This window comes from Lemur catta, chromosome 17 (genome assembly GCF_020740605.2).
Source record: "Lemur catta isolate mLemCat1 chromosome 17, mLemCat1.pri, whole genome shotgun sequence".
NCBI classification, from domain to species: Eukaryota; Metazoa; Chordata; class Mammalia; order Primates; family Lemuridae; genus Lemur; species Lemur catta.
The window spans coordinates 32,924,275-32,941,185 of NC_059144.1; the positions used below are offsets into that span (position 1 = coordinate 32,924,275).

Genomic DNA, 16,911 nt, shown 5'->3' on the forward strand with positions numbered 1-16,911 from the left:
TTGTCAAGGCGTAAGTAACAGAAGGGATCAGGAGACTCTCCCTCCACCAATAAATACCTCCTCCCGCCTCCCACCCCCCGAGTCTTCCTAGAGACTTGGCTGGGTGACAGAGGCACCTTACTCTGGGCACCACCTTTGCCCATTTTTCTATTGGATTGTTTTATTCTGGGTATACATCCTTTCCTTTGTTAGCTATATGTCTTGCAAGTATCTTCTCCCAGTTTATGATGGTACTCCCCCCATTTCTTTGTGGTGTATTTTTTTATGAACATAAGTTTTAATTTCTCTTAACCTTTTATTTTGAAATAATTATAGATTCACAGGAAGTTGTAAAAAACGTACAGGGAGGTACCCTTCACTCAGTTTCTCCCAATGGTAACATCTTGCATAACTATAGTACAAATATGAAACCCAGAACATTGACATTGACTTAATCCAGAGTTTATTAGCTTTAACCCTAAAGTTTTACAGGCATTTATTTAGTTTTCTAAAATTTTATCAAATGTGACTATTCATGTCACTACATAATCAAGGTATAGAACCGTACAATCACTGCAGTCTCCCTCCTGCCACCTCTTTATAGCCACATGCCCTCTCCTATTCTTAACCCTCTGGCAACCTCTAATCTGTTCTTCACATCTATAATTTTATTTCAAGAATGTTATATAAGTGGAATCATACAATTTATAACTTTCTGAGATTGCCTTTTTTTCCCACTCAACCTAAGTCCCTTAAGATCTGTCCAAATTGTTGCATATATCAGTAGTTTATTCTTTCATATTACTGAGTAATATCCTATGCTATAAGTGTACCACAGTTTTTAATGATTCACTCATTGAAGGATAGCTGGGTTGTTTCCGGCTTTGGGCTATTAAGAATAAAGTTGCTATGAACATTTGTGTACAGGTTTTTATGTGAACCTAAGTTTTCTTTTCCCCCCATATAAGTGAGAACATGTGAAATCTGTCTTTCTGTGCTTATTTCACTTAACATAATGTTCTCCAGTTCCATCCACATTGTTGCAAATGGCAGGATTTCATTCTTTTTTGTGGCTATGTAATATTCCATTTTGTATATGTACCACAATTTCTTTATCCATTCACCCATTGATGGACACTTAGGTTGAGTCCAAATCTTGGCTATTGTGAATAGTGCTGCAATAAACATGGGGGTGTAGATATCTTTTCAATATACTGAATTCCCTTCCTTTGGGTATATAACCAGCAGTGTGATTGCTGGGTCATATGGTAGTTCTGTTTTTAGTTTTTTAAGGAACTTCTGTACCATTCTTCACAGTGGTTGCACTAATTTACATTCCCACCAACAGTATGCAAGTGTTGCCCTTTCTACACATCCTCGCTAGCGTTCATTATTGCTTTTCTTTTTGATAAAAGCTATTTTAAATGGGGTGAGATGATATCTCATTATGGTTTTGATTTGCATTTCTCTGATGATGAATGATGAACATTTTTTCATATACCTGTTAGCCATTTTTATGTCTTATTTTGAGAAATGTCTATTAGAACCTTTGCCCAATTTTTAAATTGGACTATTTGATTTTTTTCCTATTGAGTTGTTAGAGCTCCTTTATATATTCTAAGTATTAATCCCTTGTCAGATAGGTAGTTTACAAATATTTTCTCCCATTCTGTGGGTTGTCTCTTCAGTTTGTTGATTGTTTCCTTTGCTGTTCAGAGGCTCTTTAGCTTGATGTGATCCCTTACAATTGAGTTTTAAGAGTTCTTCATATATTCTAGATATAAATCCTTTGTTGGATATGGATTGCAAATGTTTTCTCCCAGTTTGTAGAGAAATTTTAATTTTAATATGGCCAGATCTACCATGCTTTTTCCTTATGGTTTGTACTTTGTGTGTCTAGTTAAAAAACTCCTTCCTTATTCTGAAATCATAAAAATATTCACTGAAAGATTTATAGTGTTCCACATTTGAGTTTTTAACCCATCTGTAAATGATTTTTGTGTGCTTTGTGAGGTAGTGGTGCAATTTTATTTTTTTCCAAATGGATATAATCAGTTGTTCAACCACAATTTGTTAAACAAGTAGTCTCTTCATTTTCCACTAATTTGCACACCTGCTCCTGTCATACATCATTTCTGTAAATGCACGGGTTTGCTTCTAGGCTGTGTAGTCTGTCCCTTCTGTTTGTCTACCCCTTTGCCAGTATATTAGTTTATTTACTGTAGCATTGTAGTAGTTTTGCTATGTCGAACTACAAGTAGTTTGTAAGACAAACTCCCTCTGTTTTTATTTTTGTTTTTTTCCTCCTCTAGAAGTGTCTTGGTCCTTTTTGTCCTTCCTCAGGTTTCCTGTTCAAGATTATGGAACTGCATTAAGTTAGTAAATCAACTTGAGGAATTTTTGCACAATCATGATACTGTTTATTTCTAGATACTTTTTATTTGTGGGTGCTGGTTTAAATTATATTTTAAATTCTACATTTCCTACCCATTTCAAAGAAATTAATTCTAATGGTTCATCATTAAACAAGTTTGCTATTTTTTTTAGATTAAGAAATTCCTGTCTATTTTTAGATTTGTAATGTTTTTCTTTACCTTTTTTCTCCCTCTATGAAAATGATCATGTACTTTTTTTTTTTTCTACTTCAGTGTTTTGATGTGGTAATTTTTGTATCGTTAAGCTCACCTTGCACTCCTCAGATACCTCATTTGGTTCTGATTTTTTTTTTTTATAAAGTACCTTGCTAGGTTCAGATTGCTTTATTTGTTTAGATTCTTGCCTCTGTGTTCATGTGTAGAATTGACTATGATGTTCCTCATGTCTGGTTTTGCTAAGGACTCCAGAAAATGAGCGTGGGGTGATTTTCCTCTTATTCTCTTCTTTGGAAGAATCTGTGTACTGGCATTATTTGTTCTTGAACTACTGTTGGATTTTAGATTGTAGACGGTTAGAAATGGGATGTACTGTAGAGGTCAGCCTGTCCAACCTCACTGTTGTGCAGAGGCAGGAAGAATTAAATGCTGAGGCTCAAATCCAGGGGACACTTTCTACTGTATCATGACAGCAATTTCACCATTGTAGAAACCCTAATCCTGAAGTAGAGTTAATAGTCATTTCATTATCTAAAACATATGGCTCAAAGCCTTCGCACGGAATGAAGTCTGTTTAAATCCCATGTAAGAGAGGCTCGGAAAACATCACGTTAGTCTTAGTCCCTTAGTTTTCTGTGCCTACCTGATTAAGGTTAAGAATGGAGATAAGAAAGGGAGCTGCAGGAGACAGGCACTCTGACAACTCGTGCAAAGCCTGCAGGAGCAGACAGAAGACTCCTCAGGCTGAGTGGTGAGCAGCTCTGCGTAGGAGCCTGCAGCTCAGAGGGCTGATGACATATGTATTGCCTAGTGTGATGATAGATGATAAGTTTGATCTGGACTATCAAAGAAACATTCAATATATGATATTTTTATGAACATTGATAAAGATTCAGTATATTTTTGAAAATTTTCCCTAAAAGCAGCAAAAATGAAAAGGTCGTGTGCATAAATGATTCAGCTCCAATTATCTGGAACATTTCTTCATCTAGCAGACTTTTCTTGAGCACCCTCTAGTGTTAGGCATTGCTCACCCGTGAGAGTGTACTCCTTCCGCAATGGGTAAATATGATTTTATCATATTTGGGGTTTAGCAAATTGGTTTGGTTCATTTCAGATTTCAGTTCACCATTTAGTGCATTCCCAGCACCTGTGCCTAATGCTGTAATGAACCAAAGGAAAGATGCTTTCTTTATCTGAAATGACTTTAGCAAATATGCAAGATCAAGGTCTATGCGACTGGCTCTCCAGATGTTTATGGGCTTTATCTTGGTGGAATTCATTTATTTATATCCTGTATATGAAAAATATACAAAGTATTTTGTACAAAATACAAAATATAAAAGGATGCCATATTATATAACATAATGACAAATTAATTCAAACTACATTTTCTTTAATTATAGAGTTTATTTCTTCTCTCTCTCTCTCTCTCTCTCTTTCTTTGAGTAGTAGGATAGAACTGCTACTTATGTAGCTTTATTTGACGTCATGCCTAGTGTCAGGAACTTGTGCCTCGGCAGGAGACTGAGGAAGGAAGGTCACACCTACTTTGCCCAGTTAGCCATTGACCTTGGGAGTTCTGCAGGTGACAGATGGTTCTAGTTTGCCTCAGTGGGCCCTATCTAGCCCTTGGCTAGGCTGTCAGCTGTGAGACCGTGGCCTGGTCCCAGAAGTTCTCATTAGTGGAGTACACGGCAAGGCTGGGAGTAAATATCTCTAAAATTCTGATTTTTTTTTTTTTTACATCTCTAAACATTGTAGAAACAAGTGAAAAAATTATATCCATCGAGGCAGAATGTCTCATGATATTAAAAATGGGCTAAAATATTCAAAACATGTATTTCCTTTTTCCCTTGTAGCCTATTTTACAGTAGCAGACCACATTATTTTATATAAAAAATATGCGTTTCAGTTCTAGATTCCCATAGATTGTATTTTTGAGATTAGACTTTGATGATACTTTTTGAAGAATCCAGACTTTAAAAAGTAAAGGTAGCTGTTCTTGCATTGCTGATGAAAATAAAAACCAAAACCTACCTTATTGTGAGTTAAAAATGTAACCTTCACTATAATGTGGCTCACAATCTCTAACAGCAGATAAGGTCTAAAGGCCTTGCCTTGGCCTTGTGTGTGGTCTGCCTGTCCTTGAGGAAAAGAAGGACATATAGAAAACCTGTGTATAATTAAAAAATAATTAGATCACATGTACTTCACCTTCCATTGGGTACTTGCTGGCAAAACTTCATCCCCCATTTCCCTGTCCGAGTCCTGATCCACTTGAGTACCCGTTAAGTGCCCCCAATGAGGGACTCTCTAAGTTCTTAGTAAAGTTATTCAAGCCTAATTTAATATATTTAAGTGGACTGATTTTATGTTTATCAGGCTCAAATAATATAATTTTAAAGATCTATCTAAAGTTTTCAGGACAGCCTTTATATATGTTATTTTCAAACACATGTGCCTGATTTTCCAGGAACTTAACTTATTTTTTTCCATTTATACCTATGTCTAAATGGTCTTGGCCAGGATGAACATCATTAAAATTTTTTCTAAGTCATATGTATTTTGTTATTCAGAGAATAGAAATGAATACTTAAAGTGATTTAGAGTTTAGATGAAGATAGTTTTGTCCATTTAAAAAATTAGAATCAAAGGGTACGAGATTTTTAGAAAATCACTATTAACTAAGTAATCATAATTACTAACACTCATCGAAGGCCTATGGGTGATAAATCATTATAGTGGGTTTTTTTTTTTTTGAGACAGAGTGTTGCTTTGTTGCCCTGGCTAGAGTGAGTGCCATGGCATCAGCTAAAACTCCTGGGCTTAAGCCATCCTGCTGCCTGAGCCTCCCGGCTAGTTTTTTCTATATATATTTTAGTTGGCCAGATAATTTCTTTCTAGTTTTAGTAGAGACGGGGTCTCGCTCTTGCTCAGGCTGGTCTGGAACTCCTGACCTTGAGTGATCCACCCCCCTCGGCCTCCCAGAGTGCTAGGATTACAGGCGTGAGCCACCGCACCCTGCCTATAGTGGGTTTTTTATTTGTCATTTTATTTAGTCCTTTCAATACTTTTGAGTTAGGTATTATGATCTCTATTTTGTAAATAAGGAATTCAAGACACAGAAATAAATACTCTTCTTATTTGAAAGAAAAAATGGTACTCAAACTGTGCTGTCCATTGTGGTAGCCACTAACTTCAGATGTCTGTTGAGCAGTTGACATGTGGCCAGTCCAAATTGAGATGTGCTGGAAATATAAAATACCTAATTTCAAAGGCTTAGTTAAAACAAGAATGTGAACATCTTTATATTGATCACATGTTGAAATGCTAACATGTTGGATATACTGGGCTAAATTAAATATATCATTGAAATTAATTTCACCTGTTTCTATTTACTTTTTTCTTAAATGAAGCTACTAGAATATTTAAAATTACATTTGTGGCTTGCATTGCATTTTTATTGGACAGTACTGCTCTAAGAGTGTCTATACATGATTTCGATGGGCAGGTAGTTTCACGAACAAAGCTTGTGAATAATGGTATCCTCACCACCCCTTCCTTCCTCCTTGCTCATGAGCCCTCTTCACCTTGTTCTTCAGTTTGGGGCAAAGTTTAGCTCTTAAGAATTCTGTCCCTATTACTAAATTATTTGCTGTATTTCTGCTTTATTGTAACTGTTATGGCTATTTTTATAGGTTTTAACTTTGCTTCTAAGACATTTCCTTACCATTAAACAGAGCTTTGGCTCCCTTTAATCCTTGTGCCCCTACCATGTACACACACACACACACACACACATTCCCCATCTTCCTAATATCATTGTAAACATGATATTGTTTAGGTCAAGATTCAGTGTTTGCTATTATGACTATAAATGCTAATCATAACTGAGCTGTGTATTAAATACTCTTTACTTTTTATGTTCTGTACAATTTTTGTTTAGTGTGGAATCAGTAATTGCCCTGTTACTATTCAGCTGTTCAGCTTTCCGTGTACCTGTCCTAATTCAATCTCATATTCCACCAGTTGTCTGAAGTTCATCTGCATGCGTGCAGACCCTTCTGGACATGCCTTTCCTGGAGCCTGGCAACTCCAGTTCCAGTTCCAGTGTGGACCAGCGGTCCCCCCTTTGCCCCCGGCTCTCCTGCAGGGTCTCCTTTCCCTAGATCCTCAGCTTTCCTCTGCCTCTCTCCTGTCACGCCCTTCCTGTTTCCTGCATCTTCCTCTTTCTTGGTTAATTTCCTCATTTTGGTGAAGCACATCTTTAGTAGCTTCCTGAGAAGGATGCATGGGACGTACATTTTTTAAGAACTTGCATGTCTAAAAATGTTTTTTCTCCCCTGGAGTTCAAATGTCGTTGGAGGTTGGAAACAATTTTCGTCAGAATTTTGAAGATATTTCTCCGTTGCCTTTTAGCTTCCAGAATTGCTTGAGGCAGTTGGAGCCAATTCTGGCCCCTATCCTTTCTATTCTTTACCTCCTACTCCTAGCCTCCTCCAAAAAAAACTTTTTTAAGGTTCTTTTTGTCCCCAATCCCTAAAATTTCACTGTGATAGACATCCTATTACGGGTCTGTTTCCATCCTAATTTTCCTGTGTTGGGCCTGCTATACTGGTCCTTTAATTTTAATTTATTCTTTCGTATTTTGGATCTATGTTATTTTTGCTGAAGTTTCTGAAAGATTTACTCACTTCCAACTTGCCTATTAAATTTTTTATTTTGGCCATCATGGTTTTAATTTGTTGTTTTCTGAAAGTTCCCACTCTTGGATTATTTTTTGCTTTATGGATGCAATATCTCTGATTTCCTTAATGATAGTTTTTATTAGAAAAAAAAATTTCCTTCTCCCTTCATACTCTCTTTCAGCTAAGTAGTTTTTCTGTCTTTTTGGTTTTCTTTCATGATAGAATCTTGCCTCAGATGGTAGGTGGTTCCTGGTTGTTTACTTGTATTTGAGAATGGGACATTAAAAAGATGACTAGGATCTCTGCACATGGGTGTGGGGCTTGTGGTTGTGGACTTCGCTTTAGAGCCATCTGTCTAGGCTATTTCCTTGGGGAACCCCTGACGTCAGTGTTTTTAAGATCCTGCCTTTTAGGTTAGTCCAATTCCTTGAATAGGGAAGTTTCAGTCTCCTGTCTGGAGAGTTAGGCAGAGTAGAGGGGCATGCCACCTGGGGAAGGTCTCAGTTTGTAAATGTTTTCTAATCTCTTTTTGCAGGAGAGTAGCCCCACCTTTATACTGTGTCTGGTGCTTTCCAGACCAGAGAACTTCTGTCTGACCCTCTGCAGACAGTGCTCCAAGCTTCTGCTGGGGTGGAAAAGGGCAGTTGCCTGGCTGAGCACAGTAAAATTTACCTTTTTATTGTCAAACAATATCCTGTTGTATGGATATATCACATTTTATTTATCCCTTCATGATTTGATAGACATTTGGGTGGTTTCTACTTTTTGGTTATTGTTAATAATGCATCTGTGAATGTTCCTGTATAATTTTTTACATGGACATGATGTTTTTATTTTATTTTTCTTGGGTATATATCTAGGAATGGAAATGCTGGATCATATGGCAACTCTGTTTAAATTTTGAAGAACTGCCAAACTATTGTACAAAGTGGCTGCAACATTTTACATTCCTACCAGCAATGTGTGAGAGTACCAGCTTATTCACATCCTTGCCAACCACCTGTTACTGTTTGTCATCTTGATTTTAGCCATCCTAATGGTGTAAAGTAATATCCCATTGTGGTTTTGATTTGTATTTCTTTGATAGCTAATGATGTTAAGCATCTTTTCGTGTGCTTATTGGCCATTTGTATATCTTCTTTGAAAGAGTTTCTATTCAAGTTCTTCACCCATTTTTATGGACCCAGCACCTTCCGCTGTGCAACTCTGCTGTCTATTCACCCATTTTTAAATTGGGTTATTTGTCCTTTTATTAAGTTGTAAGAGTTCTTTATATATTCTGGACATGAGTCTGTACTATAGCACAAATTTTGTACTTTTTTAATTATATTTATTCCTAGGTATTCTTTTTCATGGCATTGTAAATAGAATTGTTTTCTTAATTTCATTTTAAGATTATTCATTGCTGTTGCATAGAAATACAGTAGATTTTAAAATATTGATCCTATATCTTACAATCTTACTGAACTCGTTTATTAATTTTAGTAGTTTTTTGGTGATTTTGTTAGGGTTTTCTATATATAAGACTATGGTTTTTTGTGAATAGACATAGTGTTATCTCTTCCCTCCTACTCAGGATGCTTTTTATTTCTTTTTCTTGCCTAATTGCTCTAGTCAGAACCTCTAATACAATGTTAAATAGAAGTGGCAAGAGCGGGCATCCTTGTCTTTTCCTCATCTTAAGAGAAAAAACATTCAGTCTTTCACCATTAAGTATGATTTTACTTGTGGGTTTTTCATAGACACCTTTTATCAGATTGAGGGATCCCCTTCTATTGCTATTGTGTTGGATTTTTTTAAATCAGAAAAGCATTTTGGGTTTTATTGATTTTTTTTGTATTTGAGATGATTATGTGCATTTTTCTTTTATTCTATTAATACGGTGTATTATTTTGATTACTTTTCAGATGTTAACCACCCTTGCATTCCTGGGGTAAATCCAACTTGGTCATAGCATGCAATATAATCCTTTTGATATGTTGCTGTGTTGGGTTTGCTAGTATTTCTTTTGTTGAGGATTTTTGTGTCCTTCATAAGGGATAGTGGTGTGTAGTTTTCTTGTGATGTCTCTGTTATTGCTATCAAGATAATACTGGTCTCTTAGAATGATTTGAGAAGTTTTTCTCATGTGCCTATTTTTTTAAAGAGTTTGTGAAGGGTTCATATTAATTATTTGTAAAACATTAGGTAGAATACACCAGGGAGACCATCTGGGCCTGTGCTTTTCTTTTTGTGGGCAGTTTTTAAGTTAACAATTTAATATAACATTTTGGTTAAGAACAATTGTAAATGAACATTCATCTCACAAATTCCTATTGATATTTTATTATTCAGCCAACTGTTCTTTTATATAATATCCAAAGGAAAGGAGATTTTGATATACCTAATTATAACTTTATTTTTTTTCTCTCTCTTAAAGGTCTGAAGTTATTGTGCAATCAGTAAGCCATGGCCTCTAAGAAATTTGCTGTTAAAGTAAGTAATGTTTAATAGCCTTTTAAAGAATGGTTAATCACTTCCTATTAGTAATATAAATGAATCCTATGTTAATTGAAAATTGAAGTTCTGAATTTTCTACTCTTTACATTGGGGACTGAAAATTTTAAGTAGGCACATTGACAATTTATATGTTAAGAATGAACTGAGGGAGACCATTAATAGTTCATATGGTTATGAGAGTTCTTTGGTTCAAGTCTTTTATAAGATGCTTTGCGATCATGACATGGTCCTTAATGTGTAAAATTATCATTCACATTGCATGTCTATGGCATGATTTCTGATTATGTCAAAGCAGATAAAAGTTCAAAGTAAAAGAAGCAGGCAGCAAATGCTGCACCTGGGTGAATGGCAGGACAGAGTTCTCTTGCCTTGCTGCCCTCTCATTTTCCCCCTTTTTGTGTCCCTTCTCCATCCCTTGATGGCTGGGGCTGAGGCCTTTTTATCTGTGGTAGGGAAGGAGAGGGGAAGAATTTATAAATAGTGAGTATAAGACTTTGGAGATGCTTTCGTATATATTGGCTGTTCTTTAGGACATTTTCCGTATGCTGGTGTTATCTTAAGTACAAGTTCAAAACATCAAAATATAAATTACAGTATTTAGTTGACCAGATTAAGTACTATTTAATATTATAGTTCTATCTTATTTTTAAACAAGTCATTGCTCATTTAGATTTACCAACATATTTATAAATTTTATTACTTACAATTATTTCTTGTATCCATATATTGCTTAGTATTTCTTTCTGTGAGGGCATGTAAGTGGTGAACTTTCGTCATATGTCTGTCTAAAAATGTATTTTGATCTTACTCTACAAAGGTATTTAGTTGGTTTTAGAATTCTAGGTTGAGCGTTATTTTCCCTCAGCATTTTAAAGATATTTTTTCATTGTTTTCTGGTATCTGTTATTGCTTCTGAGAAGTGTTTTTGTAAAAACAACCTTAAAACTGAGTGCCTACTTTTCTTCTCCTTATCTTTCTGCGTTGCATTCAGGATGTTTTTTAATCAGACCTCTTCTAGTTGACTAAAATCTCTTTATCTGTATTTAATCTTCTCTTTAACCTGTTTATTTCTAGTAACTGTATTTCTTTCCTCGCCTCCCCTCCCCTCCCCTCCCCTCTCCTCTCCTCTCCTCTTTTCTTCTTTCGTCTCACTCTGTCACTCCAGCTGGAGTACAGTGGCATCACTGTAGCTCACAGAGACCTGAAACTCCTGGGCTCCAGTGATCTTCCTGGCTCAGCCTCCCGAGCAGCTGGGACTATAGGTGTGAGCCACAATGCCTGGCTAATTTTTTCTATTTTGAGTAGAGACAGAGTCTTGCTTTTGCTCAGGCTGGTCTCGAACGCCTGAGCTCATGCAGTCCTCCCGCCTCAGCCTCCCAGGGTGCTAGGATTATAGGCATGAGCCACCACGCCCAGCCAGTAACTATATTTTTTATGTGACAATTATATTTGGTATTTTTTTGAAATTCAAATTCTATCAGTTCTTTTTTTATATACTTGCCCTATTTTTCTGATATGTTTCCATTTCCTTCTTTTATCTTCTTAATAATTTTAACATAATTTATTTTATAATCTCTTCGATTGTTCCTCTATTTCCATGATTATTTACTAAGTAATAAATTGATCATTGAAATTGCTGGATTGTTTATGAGTGTGTAATTTTTTTTTTTTTTTTTTTGAGACAGAGTGTCACTTTGTTGCCTGGGCTAGAGTGAGTGCCATGGCGTCAGCCTAGCTCACAGCAACCTCAAACTCCTGGGCTTAAGCGATCCTACTGCCTCAGCCTCCCGAGTAGCTGGGACTACAGGCATGCGCCACTATGCCCGGCTAATTTTTTCTATATATATTTTAGTTGGCCAGATAATTTGTTTCTATTTTTAGTAGAGACGGGGTCTTGCTCTTGCTCAGGCTGGTCTCGAACTCCTGACCTCGAGTGATCCACCTGCCTTGGCCTCCCAGAGTGCTAGGATTACAGGCGTGAGCCACCGCGCCCAGCCGACTTTGTAATTTTTGATTGTGTACTTGTTTTCAGTGACATTCCCCCGCCACACACACACACACACACACACACACACACACGCACACACACACACACACACACACACACACACGTGGAAAAACCTGTAAACCCTGCGGAGCATTTGAGCAATTTAAAAATTTACTTCTGCTGGAGCCATTTGGTATTTCAGTGGTTTTGGACCAGAATTTATATGAATTTCATGCTTGGGATTCCACCACCTGTGGATAGCATGACTTTAGAACCCACAATAGAGTTTGGCGCAAACTTGGTGTTTTTTGTAATCTGCAAACACTCCCTCACTTCCTTGTATTCTCTCTTTGCAGGCACCCTCTCAGGTCTTGGATAGATAGCATGTTTCCATGTTGCTTGCTCCCCTTGGTCAGTAAGCAGAGATTTTTTTTTTTAGTTGCATTTTCATGAAGGTTGTAATTTCTCAAAGGAAAGTAAAAAGCTCTATTGAATACCTGCCCCGAGCAATTTATAGTTTTGGTTATGGACAAACTTGCCTATATGAATCAGAAAATATTATGTGAGGATATCTGCAAATTGAATACTTATTTATGTGTCAAGCATTGTATTTTGTGTTGACGGGATACAAAGAACTGTAAAGTTGAAGTTCTTCACAACTCCTAGTTCAGCTAACTGTCATGAGCTCATTCCCAGCTCTTCTTTATCCTCTACTTCTAGGGCATTAGGATACCAGCTCTCAGCCCTCCTGGCTTTTATATCCTGCTTCTAAATATTCTGACAGCCAGGCTTGAGCCTTCCAAAGGGGTGATTACTGATTAGTACTGTTAAGGGTTTATTAATTTTATTAGTCTTTTCAGAGAACCAGCTTCTGGCTTTGGTTCCCCCACCCCCCACCCTGTAATATACTTGTTTTGTATTTTATCAGTTCTTTTCCTATCTTTATTATTAGTATTTCCTTCCTTCTGATTTCTTTGGGTACATTTGCTCTTCTTTTTCCATTTTCTTAAGGTAGATGCATAAATCATTGCTTTAGAGCCTTTCTTCTTTCCTAACATATGCACTTAAAGCTATAAATTTCTCTGTAAACATTTCCTACTTTGTATCCCTCATGTTTTGATAGGGATGCAGTTGAAGTAGGAATTTTGTTATATTTAGGCCAAAGTAATTTCTAATTTATGTTGTGATTTTATTTTTGATCCATGGGTTATTTAAATCTAGTATGTTGTTTAAAGTATTTGCAAATTTTCTAATAATCATTTTGTTATTGGTATTTAGCAAAGTAACTCTATTTTAGTAAATGTTCCCTAAGCACTTGAAAAAATGTGACGGTTTTCAGGTGCAGTGAACTATATATATATCTCACGTAAGTCATATTTGTTAATTGTGTTATAAAAATCTGCTATGTATTTACTAATATTTTTGTCCACTTGTTCTATCAGTTGAGCAAAGTATTTTACACTCTTCAACTATGATTTTAAACTTACATACCTCTCCTTTTAGGTTTTTTGACTTTTGCCTTGCATATTTTGAGGCTATGTTATCAATAGATGTGTACAAATTTACAATTGCTATATCTGTTAAGTATTTAATTATTATGAAGTATCTCTTTTTATTTCTAGTAACATTTCTTACCCTAAAATCTGCTTGTTGAATATTAGGATAGCCTATACTTAGGCTCCCCCAACCAAATGTATGGGTTCCTACTGGATTCCCAAAGCCTACCAGTCAATAAGCCCCACCCATGTACACAAAGTTTCCAATCATCATTTCCTTGTCTGTTTTAATTATGAATGGACAAAAGAGTATAGCACAACACAGATTTTAAAAAAAATTAGACTATGAGAAATAGAGAATAAAGTGAATGAACAAACTCAGAAGGTCAGAGAGATTCTAGGGAACAAAACACGTTAAATACACTATACTTTGTATCCTCAGAGCAAAAAAGGAAGCTATTATGTTATGGCCCAATTGGGTTGTATTGCCTGCTGTACAGAAGAGAGCCAATACCCTGAGACAGCAGGGGTTGCAGCAGAGAAAAAGTTTAATATTGCAGGGCTCCCAGTGAGGAGATGGCAGGAATTTCTCAAATTCACCTCCCTGAGAATTTGGAGACTAGGGTTTTTAAGGATGGTTTGGTGGGCAGGGGGCCAGGGAATCAGTATTACTGATTGGTTGGGTTAGGGATGAAATCACAGGGGTATAGAAATTGTCTTCTTGCACTGAGTCAGTTTCTGGGTGGGGGTCACTGGTCTGGTTTGGTCAGTTGGTACACTGGAATGCAGGATCTGGCAGATATTTCAAAGACCAGGTTTTGGTTTCACAAGGGTGATGTTATCGATGGGAGCGATGAAGAAAGCTGCTAATCTTTATGACCATCAGTTATGTGACTCCTAAGTAGTACACTGTTATAGAAAAGCAAGCTAGGGAACAATGGCTGTGGTTTTTTTTTTTTTAACTATGGAGTTCAGGCCCCTACCACAGTTCCTACCTTGCAGCCCTTTATTAATTTTATGAAGGGAGGTTTCAATTACATATAACCATGAAAGAAGATCAGTATGTTATGAACTAGGGAAATTCCTGAGAATAGGAAAGAGCTCTTGTACATTAAAAACATGATAGAAATAAAAATTTAATAAACTATGGATGAACCTCAAGGAATACTGCCCAGAAAATAGAACAAAAAGATAATAGATAAAAATTGGGGATAAAACACAAGAAAATTAGAGATTCAGTCTTGATATGAAAAATTGGAATTCTGAAAAGAAAAATAAAATGGTGGAGAGGAAAATTATTAAATAATAAAATAACACCAGGAGTAAAGAACACAAAGTTCCTGTTTGAAAGGGCTGTGAGTACATAGCCAACAAAGTCAATGAAAAAGAATTTAGAGAAGATCTTAAAAAAACAAACAACACAGACCACATACAGAGGATCAAGAATCATAACAGCTTTCTCAACATCAATAGCTAGGAGACAATGCAGTGGAACAATACTCTCAATATTCTGGGAAAAATGGTTTCCAACCCAGAATTCCCTTCACAGCCCAACTTTCAATCCAATGTTATGGTAGAATAGAGACGTTTTCAAAGATGCAGTCTAAGAAAAATTATCTTCTGATACATCCTGTCTTAGGAAGGATGTGGTCTTCCAGAATGTGGGGGAGTAAGCAGACAAAGAAAGAATGAGATGTGATATCCAGGAAGCAGGGAACCCAATAGGCAAGGGCCTACGCAAATCTCATGATGATCACTGTATGTCTTGCCTAGAAATTTTAAGGGTGGGAAAGGAGTGATCATTAAGGGTCATGGCTGACACCCCTGTAACAATGGACAAGCTAAGAAGGGAAAAGCATAGCAAATTTATTATGTGCACATGTGCATTGGAGTAATAGAAAATATGAAAGCTCAAAGGGCCAGACGGTAGACTCTTAAATACCCTCTTCATTGGAGAGAGGGAAGTAGGGGCAGCTGTAGGAGTGATAGAAATTAACTTGTAAATGATTCTTTTTGGAGTTGGAATGAACCTGAGAGACAGATACTATCTTGTGAAAAAGTCGGTCCAGGTGTAGTTGCATTCCTCAATCTTCTTTTCCAGGATAGATAATTCGAGGGACCAGATGGAAGGCAATTGTGCTCCTCTTTGGGGTCCAGTTTCTAGGTAAATAAGGGAACTTCAGAGAACGGCTTATCCTGTGCTTCAGTAGAGACAACGGATTGGGGGTGTGGGGGGAAGGTCAGAGAGACTCAGCATGTTAAAGCACCATATTTCAGGGTATTGGTTCTGAACCCCAACACAAGTAACAAAAGTAATCAGTTAGATTAGAATAGGACAGAGGGTTCCAGGAAAGATGTCACCAACAAAAATGAATAAAATACCTCATATATTTGAACACATTGAGAAGAGAATTTTTTTAGACCTGTCAGAGAACATGGGAATGATTTAGTCATAGGAATACGGGGGAACTAAACAAAAGATGATGCAACTCTTAACTCTAAGTAAACAAAAGGTTGTGCAAGGTAGGAGAATAAGCATAGTACACTACATGGTTCAGCTTTGAACAAAGGTTACATTTCATAATACTGTGAACTCCCAGTTGGGGAAGGAGGCATGTGAGAGGGTAACATATAAGCATTACATTCTCATTTTCCATAGATAGTATGTAAAACTGAAATACTAAGATATTTGTAGTATAAACATAATATTTAGGAATATAGTGGTGAATACCAGATCATATAGCTAAGTTTTAGTGTGATTGCACCTGGTGAGTGAGAGCTAAGGTAAGGGTAGGGGCTGGAGAAGGCAGAGGAGGCCTGATTTTGATGTGCCATTTTAATGTGTCTATGCAGTAATATAAAAAATTGGGCTGGGCGCAGTGGCTCAAGCCTGTAATCCCAGCACTTTGGGAGGCCGAGGCAGGAAGATCACTTGAGGTCAGGAGTTTGAGATCAGCCTGGGGAACATAGTAAGACCCCTTCTCTGCAAAAAGAATTAAAAAATTAGCTGGGTGTGGTGGCACGCACCTGTAGTCCCAGCTACTTGGGAGACTGAGGTGGTAGGATCACTTGAGCCCAGGAGTTTAAGGTTGAGACCTGTCTCTATAAACAAAAAAATTATTAATAAGTGAATAAATAAAATTTAAGAGGAATTAATTCTGCAGATTTTTCATACAGATACATCTACTTTCAGCTGTTTGGGTTGAAAAGTATTAATAATTGGATAGAGCAGGGTTTTTAAAGTAAAGGAAACACTGATGAACACCAAGTAGTTTGTCACGTGATCTGGGTTGTTTATTCTAAGACTTCTCTTAGAATGGTATTAATTATCCATGCAATCAACATATCCTTCTTCAAATGAAGAAAGGTCTTCTGACCTTCCTGCATATAAGTGCTTTTTTTTTTTTTTCTTGTTAACTGCTGTGACCCTCACCTTGAACTCTTTCTTATGAACTGCCTCTTTGGTGATTCCTTGGAAGTGGCAGTAGTGTGTGAGATGTCCTTGGAACTAGTTTTCAGGGTCTCTACACTACTGGGCCACTGCAGCTTGTGGCAGGGAGATATGGTCTATACTTCAGTGAGTTTTCTTGTCTCAATTGAAAGAAGTGGTAGCAGCCGGCACATACCTCCCCAAGGCTCCATAGCAATCTTAAACCCGAACTTTGCAC

At 36.9% G+C, this 16,911-nt stretch overlaps 1 protein-coding gene across 1 annotated transcript in view; it reads left to right on the forward strand.

Moving 5' to 3' along the window:
* The window catches only part of LOC123622821 (SLX4 interacting protein), a 167,413-nt gene that overhangs the window by 8,630 nt on the left and 141,872 nt on the right, over positions 1–16,911 (forward strand). Inside the window, 1 exon segment of the mRNA XM_045529439.1 lies at positions 9,681–9,736. Within this exon segment, the coding sequence (XP_045385395.1) occupies positions 9,710–9,736 (27 nt within the window). The 5' untranslated portion in view covers positions 9,681–9,709.